Here is a 25,713-nt window from a genome sequence, read left to right on the forward strand (position 1 = left end):
CCTCACCACAGTGAAGGCTACTCTTCCGGGGGTCTAAAACCACTCTAAACCTATACTATACATTAGATATGGAAAAATATCAGATCTATAAGCTCACAATATGTCACATGGTGACATGTTGAGCTTTTAGATCTGCTATTTTTGAAACCGTTGGGAAAATCCTGAAAATATATATTTTTTTAAACAAGTCTTCTCTTCTGGGGATCTCTGGCACAAAATCTTTTCAGATGGGGTTCCATGACCAAATACATAAATTTGGGGGTCCTTTCCTTGACATGAAAATGTATTAAGCATTGACTGTGTGTGGGGGGAGGTTAGCATTTGTTTACAGTTATTGTTATACCACTAAATGGCCTCTGGGTGTAGACCTACAGGCATAGGACTACAGGACTACAGGCAGCAGGATAGGACTACAGGCGAAGACGACACTTTGCTGTAAGTATGGCTGCTAATACGATGCCAGACGCTACCATTTGGCATGAGGATGAACAACCTTCACTACTGGACGAAGACGCCTCCCTGTCAAGCCAAGTGTCTGTACCATGCCCGGTTGATGGAGACGAGCAACTTCTCCATGGCACCAGTCACGTGGGTTCGCGGCGCGCCCGCAGCAAGTCCAAAGGAGAGCTTGTCATCGTGATCAACGAGAATCTGGAAAACGGTAAGCCTATTACCGTAGTTTGTTTGTTTGATTGAATACTTTATTAACAGTTTGCATTTCCATTGTGGTCCTGTGTATTCAATTCATCGAGGTGAGCGGCGATGAATCTGGGATATGCAGTCATACTAGAAAATAATAAAAATAATACTAGAAGATATGCAGTCATACACCTGCTTGGTCAGTTTACTACAGGCTAGTCCGATTCCATGTAATTTATCATACTGTTGTATTGTCCAGTATTTCATACAAGTGCTATGAGAACAGGCACCCGTCAAATGAATTAACTTAAAATATTTCAGTCATTTACACAAGCCTTCGCCTTTTTTCCCCCATTTTTGTCTCATGTATACGGTAGGTAATGGAATTCATTCATCTTGTGAAGAACCAACCTCTTCATCTATTGCTACTCCTCCCCGGAGACAACAGTCCATCTCGTACTCGCATCACCCGCATCACAGCAAGACGCGGAAGGGAAGCAGGGCGAGCTCCATCGGCTACACTGCCTTCTCCCCCAGACCATCACTTTCCCGTTGTTCCAGCATCGCCACCGAACCACCCTTGGACCGGACCAAGGCAAAAGACTACCTCCTCCTGGCCGTGTTGGCCTGCTTCTGCCCCGTCTGGCCCATCAACATTGTAGGATTTGTCTACTCCATCATGGTAAGTGGAGGAGTAATATTTATTTACAGCTCAGTCAGTTTTGCAAAGTTGGCAGTTCTGCTTTAAGCTTGACTTTGAGTCCAAGGGTGCTGTGTTTTTCCGGTCTGAAACTTGATCTCTCTTACAGAATGCTGCGTCTGATTTTCATGAAGCTGTACTTGTGCCATCACATGATATCACTCGGAGCACGTTTCAGCTAAACAGATGTTTTTCAAAGATGCTTTAGCTGTGATTTTCCCTTTTTTTGTGTGCAAAAGACACAGGCTAACAGACTGTTTGATCTCCTCCTAGTCCAAGAACAGTCTGGAACAGGGGAACATTGACGGTGCTTTGCGTCTGGGACGTGTGTCCAAGATGCTCTCTATGGTCTCCCTGGTGGGAGGGACACTCATTATCATTGCCTGCATTGTCAACCTGGCCAGTGAGTCCCCTACTAGCCACGACCTCTGAAACCCTGTCTTCCTTCTTTACCCTACATTTAGTAATGCTCTCATAGGTGAGATAGGTTTCCCTGAGCTCCTATTGTTTTTTTAAATTGTAAACAGTAATCTGACCACAAAGGATCTGTAGATACAGACAGACCTAATATTACTGTTGGTGATTATTAGAGTGACATACATGAGAAGGTCGCTCAGTTAAATGTTTCAAGCCTTGATCACTGCAGTTCAAGAAGTTACCTATTGGTACTTGTTTGTATGGACAAATTGACTTATTAAGCCAAGAGATGTCCTAATTAACTTGCGCATAGGCAGACATTGTACACATAACGTTGAAAGCTAAAGGGCTCATGGGCTGGATAACGCTTCCTTTTCCTCTCATTACATAAGTGTTCTCTGTGGTCTGTGTAACTGTATATTTCCTTATTGAGTTACAAAATATAATGCTGCTGAACTAATATGCCTCCTCTTTCCTTTTCTTTTAGTCAATGTGAAATGAGTTTCATCTAAGGATGAAACTGGATAAGACGACTGATCGCCTGGCCCATACCTGCACCACTGTCTCTTTAACCACCTAGTCATTACCTGGATTTTTGTAACAAATGTACACCTGATATGCAGCGCTTACTTATTTCTCCGTAAACCATTTATATCCTTTTGCTATTGGAAGAAGAATTATGCAAGACTATGCTGCTCTGAGTCAGGGTATTGGCCATGTGATGATGGCTGGAGAAGGGGAGTAGACATTTGGACTAATTTGTCCCTTCGTATTCTGGTCAACACAAGAAATATCCTTGAGAAAGACAGCTCTCCTCAAGGTTGATTCCAAAATTGATCGAGACAAGGTGGGGCAGAGAAAGAGGAGGACAACACTGGAGATTGCTGGAACAGTGTGCGATCGATGTGAAAGAAACGGGAAGGATCGCCTCGTGATGAGGTGACAAAAATTGCCAAGTCCATCCTTCATTGCACTGACGACAGAATGAATCAAACATTCAGCTTGCCGTTAAATCCCTTTGGATACACAGAGGCTTAGGGATATGTATTGCATTGGAATGACAGGAAAGACGTGCAGCTAGAAGAGTCCCTTTCCATTCCTCAATGCATTATTTTTTCTGTTTTTTGGGTAAGCTTCCTGCCATTCTAAGAGTCCTGTCAGCCATTTTTTTTTCTGAGTGAGTGTATATCTGACAGAGGGGATGAAAAAGAGGCTTGCCAAGGGGTCAGCAATGGGTGTTAAAATGGAAGAGATTCTAAAATGTTTTGGGCAGAGGGCAAAGTCATCACTGCAAAGGAAATATATGTGCCAAACTATTTTATGAGAGGAAACGTTTCTCCTTAGTGAACCTGTGCTCTTGGCAAAGTCACACAATTGTTGGTAAAGGGGGAACATCAAATAGTTTGACCTCTGTATGTTGACATCTGCTCTACACCGCTAAATGCTTTTATAAATTGCAGAAGGGGAACCAGGAAGGACGAGATATGTTTTGAAAACCATGAGTTACTCTAAAAACATTCACCATGAGTTCTCCATAAAGCTAAGTTGCTTTTAATCATTAAAATGCTACTACTACCAATATAGCCAACCTTTTGATAATGTTTGTAAAAAAGAAGAAAAGGAGAAAAAAAAGATTTTGACCAGTAATTTCATAATGTGATACTATTGAAGTACTGAGCCACAGTTGACAGATTTTGGTGCGTGCGTGTGCGTGCGTGCGTGCGTGTGTGCGAGTGAGTGAGTGCTGTGTATTGCACCATGATGTCTGTTGATGAATTATTTGTGAGACACTATGTTTGGCCCAGAAATGGTTTGTTGGAACCACAGTAACCCCTCAAAGGTTTAAAGCCACACCACAATGGCAGATTACTCTGTGAATTTCTTATAATATGCCCCATGAGTCCTAGTCAAATGTTTTGATCAGTATCTACGTGCTATTCTCACTGTGATCCACAACATTGTGGTGGGTCGGGGTCATTGGGAATGCAAACTTTATACATGATTGCTTCATGTTTCCTGGTTTTTGAGACATGTTTAGATATAATGCCACATCTTGAAAGTCCTCAATGATCTACATTACATACAGTACAATACATTTTATGTATTGATTATATTAAAGATCTTTCCCTCTGTTAGCATTTAGATGTTTAAATTGTAATCAACTGTTTGTGCAGATATAAACGTATATATAGTCAATTCCATAGCTGATGAGTTAGCATTAAGTAGCTATTCTAACATAGACTAATGAATGGAATTAGCCTCCTGCCAGTAACTGTGATACCAGTGGGCTACTATAATCTCTGAATATTGGCATGTTGTGGATTAACCTCGATGTATGAAGTCAAATTGAAATCATGAGGACAACTTGGCACTAGGCACACTGAATTATTGTATGCTTCCGAAGCACATTCTTAATAAAGACACATTGCATGAAAGTGGTCCGTCCTGGTGTTGTGCTTTGAGAAGGGATGGAGGAATCCCTCCAAGCGCCAATGGAGATTACGGGGATTGTGGATTATGGAGAGGGTGTCAAATGTGCAAGCGATAGGCAGAGTTAAGCAGATGAGGGGTGTGTGTGTGTGTGTGTGTGTGTGTGTGTGTGTGTGTGTGTGTGTGTGTGTGTGTGTGTGTGTGTGTGTGTGTGTGTGTGTGTGTGTGTGTGTGTGTGTGTGTGTGTGTGTGTGTGTGTGTGTGTGTGTGTGTTTGTTTGTGTTTGTGTGTGTGTACTGTGTACACACTTGTTTTACTAAATTTGTGAGAGCCAAAATATCCCCACAAGTATAGTAGAATTTCAGAAACAAATATTCTGAGGACCATTTTCCTGGTCCGCGCAAGATAAATGGTTGTTTTAGAAATATTTTTAGTGTTCGATTTAAAATTAAGAGAAGATTCAGATTGGGATTAGGCATTTAGAGGTCAGATTTAGCTGCTGGGGTTGGAGTTATGCCGAATTAGTGGCATGCGGTGTCGAACACCGGAAAATGGCTGATCTGCCATCGGCTATTTTTGGCTAAAATGTCCTTACAAGTATAGTAATACAAACGTGTGTGTGAGAGAGATGTACTGCAGTCTTCTAGGAGAACCAGGGCGAGAGATAGACAGCCAGCATGTGTCGCTTCATGTGATACTGTACAGTGAGAGCATGTAAGCTCCAGGGAGGAAGAGTGCTTACTGTTTTGTGCCAGTGAAGCGGAACTGATGATGAAGAGGAAGGAGGAGGAAGCAGCTAGGGGGAGAGAGAAAAAGGCCCTGGGCCAACACACTATGATGGTAGGATGTAATGAGTGCCAAAACCCCTAATGACTAATGAAATTAACTCGGAATATCACATACGCAATGTTTTCTCCTCCCTCGAGAAAACATCATTTATAAATATATATATACGGTATATATATATATAAAAAGTTATTTCACGTCTTTAGATCGACAAGATTCAGTAGGGTCTATCTATGATCATGTTGGTTCTGTTTTATATTTGATCAACATTCTGTACATCATATATACACAGTATATACGTGTGTATACACAATATATACTGTACACTATGTGTAGATAGATAGATATAATATTCTGATTTAAAATGTCCTTGAAAAAAGGGACGAGACATTTGTTTTTTGTTTCAGCATGTTTAGGCAGCACATCTTTGGCTGTTTAAGTCTAATTTATAGCTATTAGCTACTGTGCAAGACAACCCCTCTGAGCAAGATTTTTTTTTTTCTTTCTATTTTTTTTTTGCTCATTGACGTAATTTGGAACACCTGACCTCACAGGCTGTGAGCCACTTGGCTCTTACATACTGTACCTCCTGAAATGTTCAGTGGCTCACACCATTGCCATAGAATAGACCACTGTTTCCCAAACAGTGGGTCAGGACCCATGTTTGGGTCACGGACCAGTTTTTATGGGTTGTGAGTAAATATCCCCTTTTTTTTGTTTCCTACGTAAAAAATAATAATATATATACTGTATTATTTCAAAAGATTTAAAAAAGTTTTTATTTTCATCAATTAAAAACAATTCCAACATTCCAACACGTCTAATTTCTCTTATGGGTCTCGAGCTAAAAGGTTTGGGAACCACTGCCATGGACTCAGGACACTTGTCATTGAGCCTTGAGCTTGTCTCACACGCGTTATAAAGTAGGCTTTAGTCTTGCTTTGCATTTTTATAGTCTTGCTTGTGAAATCAGCAAGTGTCGACACAGTGAGTAAAGTCGCTAAAAGGTCAGTTTTACACGGAAACAAATGGAATTGTGTCAATTGATTGTGTGGAAGGTATTCAGACAGAGTGGATGGGCTTATGTTATGCATTTTCACAAGGTATGTCATGTCATGCCATGAGAGCATAATAAAAAACATAGTATATAGTGATAACCATAAAAAGTACATATTAATGTTAACAGTTCAGTATGAAAACAATCATATTCCTACAAGATTATGATTTATATATGAAGGTTTACACACGTCACAGTATATTTTAATATACTTTATTGCTTCATTATATAATACACATTATGATATATAGACAAAGTAATCACATCAATCAATATTATAATCAATAAAATCACATTGCGATGTGCTGTGAGCTTGTAGATCAGTTATTTTTGCTATTTAAAATAATTTGTGAAAATATGTGAGACACACACACACACACACACACACACACACACACACACACACACACACACACACACACACACACACACACACACACACACACACACACACACACACACACACACACACACACACACACACAAACAATACCAAGCACAAGCTAACATCCAGATGCAGTAAGTGGGTCACAGATTGCCTGGCTGGGTCAGAGAAACATCAGACATCAGAGCAGAGAAAATACAGATACTGGCCAGCAGGCAATTCAATTGCTGGTGGTTTGTTGTTTGTTTGTTTGATTTGAATTGACAACAACCAGATATGTACAGCTTTGGTTAGACAATGCTTTTTATTTTGAAAATATGTCAGTTTTGTCCACTTGTCATAAGGATCATGTGATGGATTATAAATGAGTCTTCGGTGAGTGATGTAGCCTACACGGTCGTACAAGAACTGAAAGACACAGATATCTCCTTTGTCCAGTAACTTTGAGAAACTCGACTTCAAATTACTTTATTTTCCTTTCGGAACTTTGTTTGTGCAGTGGTTAAAAACAACATACAGACACGATGCACAAATACCCAGGTCAATATACAACAAAAACTATACATAACATAATTAAACTACTACAGTACTTAACTAGAACACTAATGCTGAAAATAGTCACACCATCACTAACGTTGGGTATATTTGACCCGATATAATAAATTCCATATAAAATATTCCACATCAACTATATTAAAGTACAACAATACATGGCAAATTTAGGTACTCCTCTTTAATATTTCAACATGAAATTTCACAAATAAACGAAACACATATCATGGGGGGACCCTATAAAAAAGCAGCAAAATCTGTGTTGTGGGTATTGTTAAAAAAATATTCAAAAAAATAAATAATGGAGCTGGAAAGTTTTCCTTTCCTGGGACATGTGAGCCTTGTCCAGTGAAGGCACAGTCTAATTGCATCAGCTGACCATTGTATGAGTATGGGATTTTTTTTACCCTCTATCACTAACGTTGGGTGAAATTCACCCGAAGACCTGCCTGTAGAAAAAAAGAGGGATGGGGGCAGGGAAACTACGTTCTATGACGTCAGTGAGCATCCTGAAGGTATCCAAGGACCCACCCACCTCAGACATCAGCAACATTATGAAAATCACATAATTACAATTGTTTGGGTGAAATTCACCCATGGTTAGTGTTCTAGGGTTAAAAGCATTATATAATTTATTAACTCAGAGGATCTCTTACTGTACCACTAATCCTGGAGGGATAAGTCATGCCCGTAGCACTTGCCCTAGCCTTGACGACCTAGCAGGATTATGCAACGGCTCAAATGTAACTTAGATAGCATGTTATGTAGACAGATGCCAGGTCATTGTTGACCTGGCATCCTATAGTGTATGTAGTTTCAATGTAGGCTGATGATAGGTTCTTGGTTTACGTATGTATAAGTTATTATTAGATTATTGGTTTACTTATGTATTACTTTATTATTAGATTACTATTTCTATGCATTTGATGTATTATTGATGTATTATGATGTATTATCTTGTATCCTTGCTTACAGTAAATTGCTCTGGATTAAGAGTCTGCTAAATGGCTAAACTGTAAACTGTTGAAAATACATATTTATAACGTCAAACTCAGGCTCAATTTTGATTATAACCACTCCAAAAACTTGGTGAACTGCATGACTGACTGCAGACTAAAAACTTCACATGGCATTTCAGTTCACTTGTAGACTAGCGATGCAATCGATGTGATGCGAGAGTGCAGACTATAGGCAACACCAACTCTCTGGATTCCTGGATTGCTACCCTCCACTCTCTTCTGTCCAGCATCAGGGTCTCGAGCTCTGCAGTGTTACAGTACGCTGTCTCGCCGCAGTGTGTCTACGTAGGTGGTGCGCCTATCAAGTCTTTCCTCCGCGCTGCGCTTTGGGTTGGCTCCCACAGTGTCAGTTTGCTCGCTACCAGTTCCGCGTGCCTGACTCAGTGCCCCGCCAGCCTCACCCGACTCTCTCTCTGACCTTGTCTGTGACCTGCGGGAGTTCCACTTTTCTGATGTGATCCACCCATGTGACATCAAGTGCCGTTTGTAGTATTCTTGTGTAGACACCATCCAGGCCAAGGCTTTTTCCTCCTGTTTTGTGAGCATCCATGTCTCGGCCCCGTGACTCTTCTGTAGCCACGAACAGCCGCCTCTCGAGGTCCTCTCCCATGTCAGATTTCCACACTCTCCCCAAGCAACGCATTCCAGGCAGTGCCCTCAGACCTTCAGAAACTGTTCCATCGAGGCAGACCAGGCACCAAGATATTTTATGTTCTTGACTACCTCAAGCACCATCCCGCTGGCGATGGTAATGGTTTTGTCTTCCATGTTAAATTCCTTATAGACTAATCAATTTGCTTTCCCCAAAGATAGAATAGATAGAAGAAAGAATATAAATATGTCAATGTGGGAGTTGCAATGCCTCAGTATATATGCACCTAATTTGACAAATCAACACTCTTACCCTTAATGTTCACAAGGTGGCAGCAAGTGCTTAGAAAATGCCTTGCAACGTATCCAGCACAGAACAGACAGGCTCAACACAAAACACAGCTTTTTATCAAGTTTGCTAAAATGGCCAAAAACCTGCTTTATGGTTTGCTAGAATGGCCATGTGATAAAAATCTATATTGGTAAAGCCATTCGTCCTCCCAAACAGCAAACATTTCAATAACCACTCTCATCCCATCTCTTCCCTTAGGTTCCAGGGAATAGTGCACATTACTCTTCAGAGAGGGAGTGATGATGACAGGTGATAATGCCAGAGAGAGCTAGAAAGTTTACAACCCCTAGGTCTTCATGAGGATTTAGACATCGTTTCAACGTATTTTTTGCAAAACAGCTGCTGACTGAGGTCTGACTCGGACGTCGTATGGACGTCGTATGCACGGCGTATGCACAGCGTATGGGCGTTGTATTGTGTGTGCCCAGTGGGTAAAGAGATATCTGTTGAAAAGACACGTCTTTTACAACTAATGTGTTTTTTTATACTTATTATGTTATATTATATTATATTATATTATATTATATTATATTATATTATATTATATTATATTATATTATATTATTATAAATGATATGACCTCATACAAATTTAAATGTATTATTAATTAACGGGAGCAGTTAGGGGTTGGGTGTCTTGCTCAGGGACACCTTTAAATAACAATAACCCTGTGTGTCTGCTTTAATTAGCTGATAAAGCTAATACTAATTAATTAGTAAAACCTTAGCTGGGAAGAGTTCTTTTAGTTATAACCCCCCACCTTTAACTATCAGGAAACAGGGGAGGGACGCAGTCCCCCCGATGGTCCTCCGTGTAAGTTGATGGCATGGGACTTGAACCTGCAAACTGTCTGTAGCAAAGGCAACCGATTAAGCGCACCACACCACTGCGCCAACGCACCTTTGGGCCCTCAGCAGGTGTCTTCTAGTGCTTTTGACTTGCTTTTTTGTATTTTGGCCTTGAAAATGTCAAAGTGCTACAATATTGAAATATGGGATGACTGGGATTTGAACATGGAACCTCTATGCTGAGAGTCTGATCAGTATCCCATTACACCATCTCTCACTGCTTCTCAGCAAGTGTCTTTTAGTGGTTTTGGCTTGCTTTTTTGTATTTTGGCCTTGAACATTTCAAAGTTCTACAACTACAACATTGAAATATAGCTGCAAGCAGCGATAACACGGGGCCAGGTTTTGCAGAGAGAAAAAAGAAAGAAGAAACTATAAGTAATTTGCAGAATAAGCCATAGAAGCATAGAACACTCAACTTGAGAGAAAAAAAGGCAGGCAGGCAGGCAGGCAGGCAGGCAGACAGACACAGAGAGACAGAGACACAGACAGACAGAGAGACAGAGACACAGACAGAGAGACAGACACAGAGAGACAGAGACACAGACAGAGAGACAGACAGAGAGAGACAGAGACACAGACAGAGAGACAGACAGACAGACAGACAGAGAGACAGAGACACAGACAGAGAGACAGACAGAGAGACAGAGACACAGAGACACAGACAGAGAGACAGAGACAGACAGACAGACAGAGAGACAGACAGACACAGAGAGACAGAGAGAGACAGAGACACAGACAGAGAGACAGAGAGAGACAGAGACACAGACAGAGAGACAGACACAGAGAGACAGAGACACAGACAGAGAGACAGAGAGAGACAGAGACACAGACAGAGAGACAGACAGACAGACAGACAGACAGAGAGACAGAGAGACAGAGACACAGACAGAGAGACAGAGAGACAGAGAGAGACAGAGAGACAGACAGACAGACAGACAGAGAGACAGACACAGAGAGACAGACACAGAGAGACAGACACAGAGAGACAGAGACACAGACACAGACAGACACAGACAGACACAGAGACAGACAGACACAGAGAGACAGACAGACACAGAGTGAGAGACAGAGACAGACACAGAGAGACAGAGAGACAGACAGACAGACAGACAGACAAAAAGCAAAGTGCAATAATAGCACAATAAGACATGGAAATGGAATAGATTGAAATTGAGACAAAGCAAATGATTCCAACAGGTGAAATTACTTTTAAGCTCGACCCAGCTGAGGTGGACATACATAGGACGCAGGGGGCAATCCCAGGTTAAGAACCTCACACATGGACACCTCAACCTATTGCTATTGACAGGAATCGAACGCTCGACCTTCGGACTCACAGGCTGAGACACGACCTGTAGTGCTACAGCTTCGTCCAGGCTGAAGTTGTCTGTTGAAGATCATACATTTTTGCCTTCTGTCATGAACCAAGCCCCTGGCTGAAACTGGTGAAAGTAGCTGATCTACAAGCTCAGAAACACGTTGCTATCTGAAAAGTTGTGAGATTGTAGATTGGCTATTTTCACAATGAAGAATGTCATACATTGAAAAAACACACCCTCAAATAAGCATTTCATGTTATCTTTAACAATTGCACATGTACTCATTGATACAGTCTTGTTGTTTGCAATGCACTTTAAATGAAGTCTGTACCAAGTGAGGCTTGACCTGGTGACCTTGAGGTTGTGAGGCATACACTTAAGCAGGAAGTGATTGGACCAACAGACCTGAACTAGTGAAAACGGAGGTCAGACATATGATACCATTTCAGGCAAATAGCTGAAAAATCCTGGGTTTAAGTGTTTTTCAAACTGCTCAAAATTGCATTAGTATATTGTAGATCGGCTATTTTCACAATGAAGTATGTCATACATTGAAAAAACATACTCTCAAATAAGCATTTCATGTTATCTTCAACAATTGCACATGCATTAATTGAAATGATCATGTTGTGTGCAATGCAATGGTTAATTTGGGGTTTGAACCAGAGACCTTCAGACTGGCAGGTAGACAGTGTATTGACTGAGCTAGAGCTATTGGATAGACAGAATTGGACCTCATATAGGCCTATGGTAAATTATCATACAGCATGGATTGCTTATTTGTTCAGGCTTTGCTAAGGGCAACTAACTTGCTTTGCATTGTGGGTCATTTGGGTCCTTGACACATGGCTTCACCAAACATTTAAAGCCATCTTCCACAGATACCACCAGTAGGAGAGCATTGGATGACCAGGGTGAGTTTGCTCAATGATGAAGCATTTATTGTCTGTTGTTGTAATCATGATAATGGGCTTTTTAATTGTTTGTTCTACTGATTTACAAAGTGATGTTTGTAATTGGTAGGTAGTGTAATCCATTACATGGTTTGGCTGGTTCATCAAAGTTGCCCACTCCTGTACTATAGTGACTATTATTATTTTATTGCCATTTGCTTTGCTATCCAGACAAGGATTGAGAGCATCAAGCAGCAGAAAGAGGCTGTTGCAGAATCCATGCTGAGAACCCAGTTCAAGATGGAAATCTATGGGGATCAGAAATACAAGAAATTCAAGAAGGTTCATCATACATCACACCTATCCATACTCCTCACTGAGCAGTACTATAATCACCCAAATCACAGCTTGCGACATAACAATGAAAATACAATGCAGTCTTTGCAATAAATACAATGACAACTTCCAACTCAACAAGACCAACTAATGCCCCTCATGCAACATAGTACAAAAAGAACAACAAATTACAAAATGATTGTCTTCTGCCTCATCGCTTTGTTTAATCTGTCTTCTTCATAATGTTGTTTATTTTGTAGTTACATATTGTTTGTGAAATGACATTTATGTTATATTTTAATTGTAATATTTTTGTAATCAATAAAATCAATGATTATTGAATGTTTTCATTCTTTAAAATGTTATATAAATAGCTACACTTTATATGTTGGCAGAAGAACATACCACATAGTTGTACAATGTATCAACATTTCCTACAGAATGAATACACCTACATAAGAAAAGATCGTCACCACAGCCCAGGTTCAATTCCCAGTCAGGAATCTATCTCATTTTCTATGAATTCAGTACAAAAGACCTTTCTTGGATTTAAAATCCTCTTAGCAGGCCTTATATTGAACTGTACTTTCCTGTTTTGACAAACTGCTTGTAAAGTATTCAATCAATATATGGCATAGCATTCTAAGCCTTATTTGACTATAGTAATGAGAAAGCACAGCTACTAAAGAAAATGGGGGAAAAAAACATCAAATCAAATTGAGACTGTAAAGTTGACTTGAGCTCGAGACTCCAAAAACAGTTAGAAATGCTCTTGTGGTTTTTATTTTTCCCACTTCTGCTCCACCAAAGTCAGTGTAGCTTTATACAGTGCAGACGTATTTGAATAACAAAAATAATACTACAAAGCATATTGTAAGTGTACTCATTGTTACTGTGAATCTGGGCCTGAGTGGGCCTGGGTGAGTTTGTGTGGGGCGGAAACACGCACGGAGTGTGTGCAATCCTTTCACATTAATTAATTATACACGTGTGCGTGTCGTGTGTGTCAGGGAACTGGGGGGGAATTGTTATACTATACCCTCCAAAACAATCTAGAACACACCACTGGGGCCCTGGCAACTCTGACTGGGCTCTTAGCTCTCTGCCCGCCCGAGCATAACTGAAGCTCTGAATCTGCAGTCTCCTTTTTATAGGAGAGGATCCTACCACAGCAAAGGAAGCAATTAACCTTCAAAAATAGCTTATCTACCAGCTGACAAATATATCATGAATAACCCAACACATAAATAGATATTGTACTTTCAGACTGAACACCATTTTGTGTTTGAATTCATTTCTGAATACCATAGAATACTTTGCCATACACATTGTGAAACACCCCTCCTCCTCTACAGTACATGTCACCTTCCACTGGGACCTCCCCTACTTAATCTACATGGTTTGGTCAATGCTCTGTTTGGCAGTTCAACCCACAGTGTCCGTACTGCAGAGGAGTTACAGGTGACAAACAATGAGCAACTCCTTTTAACACATGTTACACAATAAATTGAATGTTTTATCCCTGTAAAGTTTGTGTGTATTATTTGTGAATTTGTGAATGCATTCAACAGTATTGACATTATAGTATTGACATTTGGTTAGGACCTATCTGCCACACTTCCAATAGTTGCTTCCAAACCGGCGGTGGTCTTGATTAAGAATCAGACGCAGCTGTGTGTCGTGTGCGCGTGCAATGCTCTTAACCCAAGTATCTGTATGTATAGGGCACGGGTTGCCCCATGACAGAGACCATCACTTAATATAAAGTATCATAATATAATGACCTAATACATTCACATTTTAAAATAATCACAGAAACAATGTTACATTCTCTCTGACCTACAATGTATTCTGTGAAATATGCAAATGTGGTGAGATTCAACAAAAATGCAGTGTCAAGTACATGAAGAATACACACTGCATTTATTCATAGTTTACTGGTCCATTTGGTTCTATTTCTACACTCTTAGAGTTACAGACTTGTAATGGTCCATTTGGACCACCTTCAAGGAACTCTGAAGATCCCTCAACCCAATTTGAGGACCACATACATTTAGGGCTAGCTCTGTTTCTACATTTAGGGCTAGTTTCTATCATTTGGCTGAGTACAGGACAACACTGGAGTGGATCCATACATGGGACAGACACAGCAAAGGACATGGCAGAAAGAGAGAGAAAGAGAAAACAATAGAGAGTGAATTGTGGCAACTATAAAGAGAATGGAAACATTTCTTCAATCATGTGTTTCTAATCCACACAACACAATGCCTGAGTAGGCATTGAGATTTCTATTCCACATTACCCAGGACTTGAACTGGGTCATGAACTTGTTGAGCTACTTACTGTAGGCCTACCAAGTGAAAAGCAACATGTGGTTTCACATTGTTTGAATTAAATATTAGATTGTAGTGTTCTAATTGACTAAAGTACTACCTTTTATCAACATGGATGCAATGCAACCAGTTGATTTCACATGAAAATATTTTTGTATTTCATCTAGACGACACAAATGAATTGTAGTATTATAATTAGACTTATACCATAAAATTAACAAATGAGCATTTTAAACCCTCACTAACACTAACCTCAGTAAAACAACGCCTAAGTCTATCCTCAAGAAACACTATGTGAAAGCCAAATCATGATCACTTCAATACATTGTCGGGGACAGGGATCGAACTAGTGACCTACGGACTCACAGGCTGCCTCTCTTCTCATTGAGCTAGATATATGGCCTCCCTGAGAGTATCTGTTGACATCTATAATTATTTCCGTCCATTATGAACCAAGCCTCTGTGTCCCGAACTACTCTAGATCACTGGTTCACAAACCATTTAGCAATAAAGATTTTTTTTGTCTCCTTAGAACGAACTAGTGAAAGTAGCCAATCTACAAGATGTTGTTTGATTGTAGATCGGCTATTTTCACAATGAAGTATGTCACACATTGTAAAAACATACTCTCAAATAAGCATTTCATGTTATCTTAAAAAATTGCACATGCATTATTTGATGCAGTCATGTTTTGTACGATGCAATTGTAAAGTGGAATGACCCACCTACCAGAGCCAGATAGACAGACAAAGTGAGCGAAACAGACAGCTCAACCTATTGCCATTGACAGGAATCAAACTCTCAACCTTCAGACTCACAGGCTGAGACACTACCTGTAGTGCTATAGCTTCATGCAGGCTGAAGTTGTCTGTTGAAGATCATAAACTTTTGCCTTCTGTCATGAACCAAGCCCCTGTTTCACTAACACTAAGATCACTCGTTCACAAACCATTTACCAATAGAGAAATTGTATGTCTCCTCGAAACCGAAACCAGTGAAAGCAGCCGATCTACAAGCTCACAAAACGAATCTGAAAAGTTGTGAGATTGTAGATCGGCTATTTTCACAATGAAGTTTGTCATACATTGTAAAAACATACTCTCTCCAAGAAGCATTTCATGTTACCTTTAACAGTTGCACATGCATTAATTGATACAGTCATGTTTTGTGCGATACAATTGAAAAGTATCCAGCAACAGGTGATGCTTGAACCGGCGACCCTGCGATCCAGAGACTGATGCTGAAGCGAGACGCCATTGGACCAACAGATCAGAACCAGTGAAAAAAGAGTTCACACTAACACTAACACTTTCACACTAACACTAACACTAAGATCACTCGTTCACAAACCATTTACTAATAGAGAAATTGTATGTCTCCTCGAAACCGAAACCAGTGAAAGCAGCCGATCTACAAGCTCACAAAACGTTGCTATCTGAAAAGTTGTGAGATTGTAGATCGGCTATTTTCACAATGAAGTACGTCATACATTGAAAAAACATACTCTCAAATAAGCATTTCATGTTATCTTTACCGTTTGCACATGTTTTCATTGATACAGTCATGTTTTTTGCAATTCAACTTAAATGAGTCTGCATCAAGTGAGGTTTGAACTGGCAACCTTCAGGTTGTGAGGCACACGTTTAAGGGAGAAGCCATTGGACCAACAGAGAAGAACCTGTGAAAAAGGAGATCACTCAGATGATACAGTTTCACGCAAATAGCTGAAAAATCCTGGGTTTAAGTGTTTTTCAAACTGCTCAAAATTGCGGACAATCTAAGGGCGGAGCTTACTGGTCAACGTGATACATGTGTTCCTCATGAGTCAAGGCACATGTGTAAGCAGGTTTAATGGCTGTCGGCCAAACGAGGCATGACTTTTGCCTGTTTAAAGTTTGCATTTTCAAAAAATCGCTATAGCGCCCCCCTTTGACCAATTGGTGCCCCTGCTGCTCCACCAGCAGGGGTCATTCACTTTCCCCGTGTGCCTCCCAACTTCACAGCACCTCAGTAGTTTTAGGCTACTGAGGTGCTGTGAAGTTATGCCTAAACCTAACCTTGCCATGTTTTCATTTTCTTGTCAGTGTGCCATATCAACATTAAGTTTAATTATGACACACTAGTTCTCCACTAGTTCTCCAGGCATCCACGACAGAATTGTCGAATTAGATGTTTTTCTGCTTCACTGGATTGAATTCCACCCCTTTTCACCACAGAGTTTAAGGTGAGTTGTAGTCGCTGTAGATATAGGCAGAGAATTTTTCATCTCGATCTTGGAAAGTAGTTAAGAACTGAGCAACTGCAAAAAGCTCATCTCCATCCTGAACAGTGGCAAAGGCTGCATCAAGGACTTGCAAGTATATATTACCTCCACTATATATATAGTAGGTGGCAGGTTGAGCGCCAGGTCCTAGACCTTTGACCACATCAGCAGCAGGAGACGGCATTACAGGGGTTTAGACATTTTCCAGAGAAAGCACAGACTCTGAGTGTGGACAATGAGAGGCGGTCGGATCTGTGGCTCTGGACAACCGGACCTCCATATACGCCTATGTATGGCATATCGGTTTTGTATATGGTTATGTCTGAGTCATAGTGACATGGCTATATATGTGTGGGGTTATAGTGATTGTCATTATTTTGTTCTCTGTTCAAAGCCTGTTCATGGCTGTGTTCTCTGTACATGGTCTGCCTTCTCAATCATTACAATTGCTGGTAATCAAGTGTTAACACAAATAGCTGATCTACTTAATCTATAAGGCATCACATTGTGACCTGTGATTATATTAACTGTTCCACCACTACCTCCAGGGTTCTGAGAGGCGTGCCATGTTAGGGGGCTGACTTCAGCGAGTAATTCTGCTGTGAGAATTCTCGGGGCACCGTACAAACAGCTGACATGAAGAGGGGCCTGGAGATGGAGGCAGCAATTGAGTGTGCAAGGAGGAAGAACATCAACTATTACCTGTGTGGCCTTGTGAAACATATTAAAAGCGGCATTTGCCACCCGCACATGCTGATGTCCTCACAAGTATAGTCATCCGTGTGTGTGTGTGTGTGTGTGTGTGTGTGTGTGTGTGTGTGTGTGTGTGTGTGTGTGTGTGTGTGCGTGTGTGTGTGTGTGTGTGTGTGTGTGTGTGTGTTAAAAGTTCAGAAATTTATAATGGAGGTCAATGGAAGATTTTTTTGGCACCTCAAAAAAACACTTTCACCTAGAAACTCCATTCACACTTTTTATAATTCATCTTACTGTGGACACAAGTACTTGAACTTTTTACTTTGAAATGTTTAGTAGTTTTTGAGATATTTAACTTTTAAAACGTACATCTGAAAACTTTGGCACCTCGCTGTTCCTTCATACATTAACCTATAAACTTTATTCACAATTGAAAAATTCCACCTTACTGTGGACATGAGACATGCTTGAGATTTTTACCTTGAAATAATGTGTAGTTTTTTAAATATTTAACTTTAAGCGTCCAATGCATTGTCAATGGCAATGGCCATTTAAAGGCGAAAAAAGTTAGTAAATCTGTGGGAGCCAGATTGCACAAATGCCAAGTTTCCTGTGCTGGGATTCGATCCCACGACCTTATGTCCTGAAATCAAGAGCTCTTCCAACTGAGCTACCCAGGCACACTAGATTAAGTGCATCCAAACTCCACTTTTCTGATCCTGGAAATGGCAAATCAGCATGCGTCTGTCTCCCTGGGGTCTAGTGCTGTAATAGGGATAGATTCCTGTGTTCTTGGCTGTTGCTGACAATAAGCCCACTTGTAAAGTGCATGAGCCAAATGCCTTTAATTAATTTGGGGGAATGACCCATCACGTTCATGTAATGTCAATGTACAAAGCTTAGTGTGCTTGGTTAGCTCTTTCAGACCTCTTGACTTCAGACCAGAAGGTCATGGGATCGAATCCCAGCACCGGGACCTCTGCATCTGAGCAATCTGCCTCCCACGGGTCTAATAACTATTTTTGCCTTTAAATGGCCATTGCCATTGACAATGCATTGTGCGCTTAAAGTTAAATATTTCAAAAACTACACATGGTCTAATGGAGGTAAATTTCTGAACTTTAAAGGAAGGTTTCAGGGTAAAGAGTCAGTGGGGTATGAACCCACAATCTCTGAAACATGTTGACAGTGACTCAACCCACTGTGCTACTAGCTGCCTTGCGGGACTAAGGTCTTCATTCCTCTTTGGCGAACAACACACTAACTTGTACATTTTAGGCTCAAAAGATATGGTCTGTTGCTAGTGATTGGGAGTCCTTGCTTACACATCATGAAATGTAATGCTTTGATCCAGACTGTACATGGAATGAATGGCTCAAAAGTAGTAACCCTTCTGTAGTAACTTCTGAACAAATGTGCTCATGGAGTTTCCTATTCTGATGCGTGTCTCTTCTGAATAACATAGGGGCACAGCAAGGGCAAGACCAGTCCAGACATAAGATTCCACTTGGAATTGTGAAGGGACACAATATATCATTCAGATGGAAGACAAACAGACAGGTTCACACACAAAGCATCATATAAAACACGATCTTTCTTCAGAATAGATTGCAATTTGAAGATGAAAATGTGCACACTGGTGAATATCTCAGCAAAGAGATGAAAACCAAAACCATACACTGTCCGCATCAATAGAATGATATTATGGAACGTACGCATGAGTATGAAGATTCTAAAAGAAACATTACTTGATGGAGTGGTGTCCATTGCATGGGTTATTATTATTGGTGAAATTGGAGACTAAGTTATCATTAAGACAGAGAATGCAACATACAACCTGTTGGGTCTTGGACCACCTTCAACCTCAGATAAATCCTTTGTTGACAACATGGACGTTTGATCTGATTTTGATCTGATTTTTCTTTATTGTCCTCAGGGGGAAATGTATCCTCTGCATTTAACCCATTCAGGTCACCTGAGACAAGGATCAAAAGTACCGCTACAGAAACATGTGATGATGATGACACACAGAGGTTGAAGCAGTGGGCGTACAAGCCTCCAGCAGGTCAGATTGGATATTTGTGGCTGCCGTTCAGTGTGTTTCTCCTAAGGAGCCTATTGGGGGAATATGCTGATGGTATCCTTTGATTTTGCGCACCACTAAAGATGTTAATTCCAGCAAAAACACTGATAGTCAATGGATACCCATGTGGCACCCAGAATCAAAGACTTAAAGGATCTACACACCATGAATTTAAAAAATAATAATAATATTTAATATCATATTGTTTATGTCCCTCAAACGTTTTTCAAAAGGTTTGAGCCTAAATCAAGCCTCAGATATACTCATTCCAACTAACTTCTCTCTGGCTTATAAAGCACTTTCACCTGCAATACCACAATGTCCTGTTTGGCACAGGGCGCTATTGAGCCAGTTTGTATGCATGTTATCTCCTGGTTCTGTGTGGAAAAAGCAAAACAAAAATAATAATAATAATTTGGGGGGGTTGGAACTGAAAAACGGGAGGGATTGTACCCTGACGTGACGTGACGTTAGGGTGCAAATCAGTTTGGCCTGTTTTGAGACCAATTTACAGAAAACTATGGGTTACTTGCGTAACCCCGGTTTTGTAAATTGCGAACGAGTTGTTCACTATGGGAAACAGCGCCCTCCGGCGATGATACAGAAGCTTCACATTCACTCCCTCAGGGCCGAAACCCTTTTTGGCCCGATGGGCCTTTCGTCGCTTCCCAGCAGCCTCCTCGCCCGAGGGCATAAGAGGAGCAGGAACGCGGAAGTCATCCTCTTAACACACCAGCTTCCTTCTGCCAAGCAAAAAAGAAGGGTGTTTTAGTGAACAACTCGTTCGCAATTTACAAAACCGGGGTTACGCAAGTAACCCATAGTTTTGTTGCATTGCTTCTCTCGTTGTTCACTATGGGAGATATAAACCCCCAGAATGTACCTAAGAATCGAGGTACCACAACCTGCTGTCCCAGCCCTCCCCTGGGCGCCAGGGCCACGCCCCGAGGGGCGTGACCCTTGCCACCCAGGCGCCAACAGACCCACCGGGTCTAAGGCACGGAACAGGAGAAAAGTGGGGCCCTGACAGACCAAGGTCTGCCTTATAAACTAAAAACAGGCACAGCCTGTCTATTCTAGTGGGGGGAGGGCCCTGACAGACCGAAGTCCGCCTTATAAATCTAAGGCCCAGACATCGGCCTATCCTACACTAAGGCACAGGGGCATGAACAGAAACTACCGCGGTTCCATGCACCCACCCACCCTCAGGTGGAAGCCACACCCAGGACTGCGTGCGCCAATGAAGACGCCGCCACGTCCAGGCTGTAGAAAGCAGCGAAAGTCGACGGCGACGCCCAACTTGCTGCAGTACAAACGTCCTGAATAGACACCCCTCTGCAGAGGGCCCAGGACGCTGACACACCCCTAGTAGAGTGCGCCCTCAGGCCCTCAGGCACTGGGGCTCCCCTACTGGTGTATGCCAGGCGAATAGCCTCCACAATCCAACGGGAAAGCGTAGACTTAGTCACCGCCTTTCCCCCAGGCCCGGGGCCCAAGGAGACAAACAACTGGCTAGGCCGGCCCTGGGCCGCAGTCCTCTGGACATACAGCCGCAAGGACAAAGACAGTGCAGCCTCCGATCCTCCTCTGAGGCAAACGGAGGCGGGTGAAAAGCCACCAACTCGGTTGGCGCAACCACCGTCAGGTGGTTCTTGGGGATGAACGCCGGGTTAGGTTTTAGAACAACCCTACTACCATCACCCGCAAACCTCATGCACTCCGGAACCACCGAGAGGGCATGTATATCGCTCACCCGTTTCGCTGTTGTCAGCGCAACCAAGAGTACTGTCTTGAGCGCGAGGAACTTCAGTTCCACCGTCTCAAAAGGTTCAAAAGGAGGACGAGAGAGTGAGTCTAGCACCAGGACCAAGTCCCACGTGGGAAACAAAGACCTTGAGACAGGGCGTTCACGCAACGCGCCCTTCATGAACTGACCCACAAGTGGTTGTTTCCCCGCGGTTTTTCCATCGGGGAAACCAACATGGTTGGCCGAAATGGCCGCCAAGTACACTTTAACCGTGGAGAAAGCGTTCCCAAGATCCAACCTATCCTGTAGGAAGGTCATGATATCTGCGGCCGACGCCTGGAACGGGACCACAACCGGGGACTGTTCCATACACCACTCCTCGAACACGCCCCACTTAGCTCCATAGAGAGACCTAGTGGAGTGTGCCCTAGCGGCCTGAATAGTAGCTACCACCCTAGGTGGAAGTCCAGTCGCAGTCAAGTTCGCCCTCTCACGGGCCAGACCCACAGAGCTAGGTCTGCGGGTCTGGGATGATGAAGCTCGCCCCCCGCCTGCTGCAGCAGGTCCTCTCGCAACGGGAGGGGCCAAGGCCGCTCGTATAGGAGGGGAGCTATCTCCGACCTCCACGTGCCCCATGCTGGGGCCACCAGCAGCACCGTCAGGTCCCGGAGCCTGATCCGTTCCAGAGTGGGGTGGATCAGCTCCAGCGGAGGGAACGCATAAAGTAGCCCCCCCGGCCACTCGTGTGCCAGGGCGTCCAAACCCAGCGGAGCCTGTCCTTTCATTGAGAAAAACAGCGAGCACTTCGCGTTCTCCTCCGAGGCAAAGAGGTCCACCTGGGGCCGACCGAACCTGGTCCAAATCTGGACCGCGACCCCGGGGTGCAGAGACCAGTCCGAATAATGAGTCCTGCCTCTGGACAGAAGATCGGCTCCCCTGTTCAGAAGTCCAGGCACATGAGAGGCGCTGATTGATTTCAGGTGCAAGTTGCACCACAGTATCAGCCTCCGAGCCAGACCATCTAAGGTAGGAGACTTCAGACCTCCCTGCTTGTTGATGTAGGCCATGGTCGTGGTATTGTCTGTCCTGACCAGAACGTGACAACCACCGATGTGGGACCTGAAATGTTTTACTGCCAGAAAGACTGCCATCAGCTCCAAGTAGTTGATGTGTGCTTTCCTCATACTGCGGTCCCATAGACCCCTGGCCATCCGGCCCTCGAATGTTGCGCCCCAGCCTGTCAGGCTGGCATCTGTGGTGATCATCTTCCTCGAGATGATCCTCCCCATCGGGACGCCCTCCGACAGGAAAGAAGCTACTTTCCACTGTTGAAGGGATTGCATGCACGCCGCGGACACTGTCACGTGACGAAAACCCTGAGTGGCCGGGATCCTGAGGGAGCCCACCCATCTCTGAAACGGCCGCATGTGTAGTCTGCCCAGACGCACTAAGGAAATGGCCGAGGCCATGAGTCCCGCTGCCCAAATGCAGATTTTGTACTGGACCCTGCGTCCCAGTTGAAACAATGCCAGACACTTCAGGAAGGAATCTATCCTCTCCTGAGACAAACGCGCCCTGAGAGCGACCGAGTCCAGTGCTATACCTATAAAAGTAGCGCAACGGGACGGTGTGAGCACGCACCTCTCGAAGTTTAGCGTGAACCCCAGGGAGGTCAGGTGCGACACCACCAGACTGGTGTGATGACATGCTTCCTGACGCGAATCCGCCGTCAGAAGCCAATCGTCTATGTAACTCGCTATGCGAACGCCACTCTGCCTCAGAGGGGCTATCGCTGCCTGAGTGCATTTCACGAACACCCTGGGACTCAGGGACATCCCGAACGGGAGGACCAGGTACTCGTACACCCGACCCTCGAATTCGAACCGCAGGAATTTCCTGTGCGGTGGGTAAATAGGGATGTGGAAATATGCGTCCTTGAGATCTATTGAGCTCCACCAGTCGCCCTGGCGGACTGAGCGTAGTAACGCTGCTGCCGTCAACATTTTGAATTGAAAAGTTTTCAAATACCTGTTGAGAGCTCTGAGATCCATTATGGGACGTAATCCACCCCCTTTCTTTTTGACCAGGAAGTATCTCGAGTAGAAACCGAGACGGCTTTCTCCTGGTAGCACTTCCCTTACGGCATTCTTGCGTAGTAGAGAGGAGATCTCCTCTCGTAACGTCACCGCCGCTTGACCACTCGCTTGTGACAACAGTACTTTGTTGGACATGGGTGGTTTTGTGGAAAATTGCAGTCTGTAACCCTTTGCTATCGTACGAAGCACCCAGGGGTTGGGGTTGCATTTTTTCCATTGCTCGATGTGCAATGACAACGGATTTGGGGGGGTTGTTATTGTATTCGAGCGTACATGAGCCGCCATCTTGGCGCCACTCGTTGTCCTGACAACCGTGCTTGGTGTTACTTCCGGGCCCATGTACGCGGCCATTTTGGAAATACTGGCCACGCACGTGGGCGCCGCCATTGTTGCCGGCAACACGTGTCTGCGAGCAGCAGCGGCCATCTTTATTGGCAACACGTGTTGTGCAGTGGGGGCGGCCATTTTGGCTACACCCACCTTCCTTACAGCAATTTGGCTTATATTTACCTTGTGACTTTCTTTTATGGACCAAGGAAAATTTTGGCGTGACCCTTGTAGGAAATGACGGTTTTGGCCCGCCATAACGCCTTTTCTCTGTCCAACGACCACTACGTCGTTGGCTCATTTTGGGTACCTTTGTTTGCAGAAGTTTTTGGTTGTTTATTACAGCATTTTTCGTCAAGTAAGAAACATTTGCAACAAAAGCACGGGACACATTCACATTTAACGGATACACATTTAAGTAATTCTCTAGGACAACATGTGTATTCAATTGTGCATGCACATTCACGTAATTTGCTACTGTGACATGTGTGTGTGTGTGTCTGAACTCGGGGCTCGTAGCGCAGTTCACTGTCGCCACTGACTCCGATGAAGGTCTCCTCCTCTTCCTCGTCGTCCTGGTACTGAGGCCCGCGGCCACTAGAACCCGATGCAGATCCCCCTTCTGAGGGGAGAGGGAACCGGGGGAGAGAGCCTCCCTGCACGTCTGGCAGGGAGTGATGGTGTCACCTAGTTGACCCCCCACGCTTGGACGTGCGACCTCTGTAACCGCCTCTCTGGTTAGGCTTGCTGGGTGGAGGGCGAGGACGGTCGTCCTCTCTCCGGTCCCGCTGTTCGCTTCTGGCGGCGGGCGGGGCAGAGAAGGAATGGGTCTGGCGAGACGGAGCGTCCTGTCGGGTCGGTGGTCTGCCTCTCTCCGGCCGCGGAGGACGGTTCTGGGGTTTGGGGGGAAAAGACCTGGTCGGAACCTGGATGCAGGACAAGGCAGCCTCGTCTTGAGCTTTACGCACTGCGGCGCTGTCCTGCAGGTAGCTCATGCCCCCCTTGAAAAGATTATCTGGAGTTACTTTTAGGTTCTGGAGATTCTTTTTGTCCTCAGGACCCTTGAAGTTGACGTGGTCGAGCCACCGCGCTCTCTCATGAGTAACACACAGTCCGATTCCCCTGCCAGTCCACTCTGTGGAGTATTTGTTAAGCAGGATAAGCTCCTGTGTGATGCGCCTCATCTCTGCTAGCTGCTGAGGTGTGGCGGTGTCTCCTGCCTCGCTCAGGAGTACTTTCAGGGACCCCTGCAGCAGCGCTGTGGCGTTGAGGGCTCTAGCTCCGGAGGTAAAAGCTTTGTGGAGAACTCTGGTGGCTGCAGAGCCAGACACGTCCTTCTCGTTGGTCAGAAGCGGAGGATCCTTAACCGTGGAGAAGGGGAGCTTCTGGTTCTTTGGTATGCTAAGGGCGAGTGAGAGGGCTAGGGTGCGATCCATGGGGGGAAGGGCCAGGAGACCGAGCTCGCTCGCACCCGCACAATCGATGTTAAAACGTAGCCTTTTAGGATCAGAGTCGGGGGTTAAAGGGGAATCCCACGACGATGAGAGAGCTGTGTTGAAACCCATAGCCAGGGGAAGCTTAGATTTCTTGGCAACCTTTTCTGCCACCGAGTCGAGACCCTGGAACTCCGACGGGTTGGCAGGGGGCTCCTCGGTGTCGTCAGCCGGCCATTTAAGACCGCATCTAATGGTAGCTGTTTTGTAGAGCTCCAGTAAAGTGGTCTCGCCTTTTTCGGCTGGTGGGAGAATGCTGCCAGGCTGAGCCGCAGCCGCCACCGCAGGCATCGTAACAGGGAGAAGGGTCCTCGCTTCAGGTGGGCCGAGAACTGGGGGGCCACGGTCATC

The 25,713-nt window shown here is 43.8% G+C and overlaps 1 protein-coding gene across 1 annotated transcript; it reads left to right on the top strand.

The window, feature by feature from the left end:
- Positions 1-456: 456 nt before the first annotated feature.
- prrt2 (proline-rich transmembrane protein 2) lies at positions 457-2,369 on the top strand (the record flags this gene model as incomplete). Its single annotated transcript, XM_080455640.1, has 4 exons — positions 457-661; positions 1,017-1,321; positions 1,613-1,742; positions 2,244-2,369. 4 exons carry the CDS (start codon positions 457-459, stop codon positions 2,255-2,257), a joined length of 654 nt encoding a protein of 217 aa, XP_080311766.1. The 3' UTR covers positions 2,258-2,369.
- Between the last annotated feature and the right edge of the window lie 23,344 nt (positions 2,370-25,713).

The sequence above is a fragment of the Gymnoscopelus braueri genome (assembly GCF_963280865.1).
Source record: "Gymnoscopelus braueri genome assembly, chromosome: 17".
NCBI lineage: Eukaryota > Metazoa > Chordata > Actinopteri > Myctophiformes > Myctophidae > Gymnoscopelus > Gymnoscopelus braueri.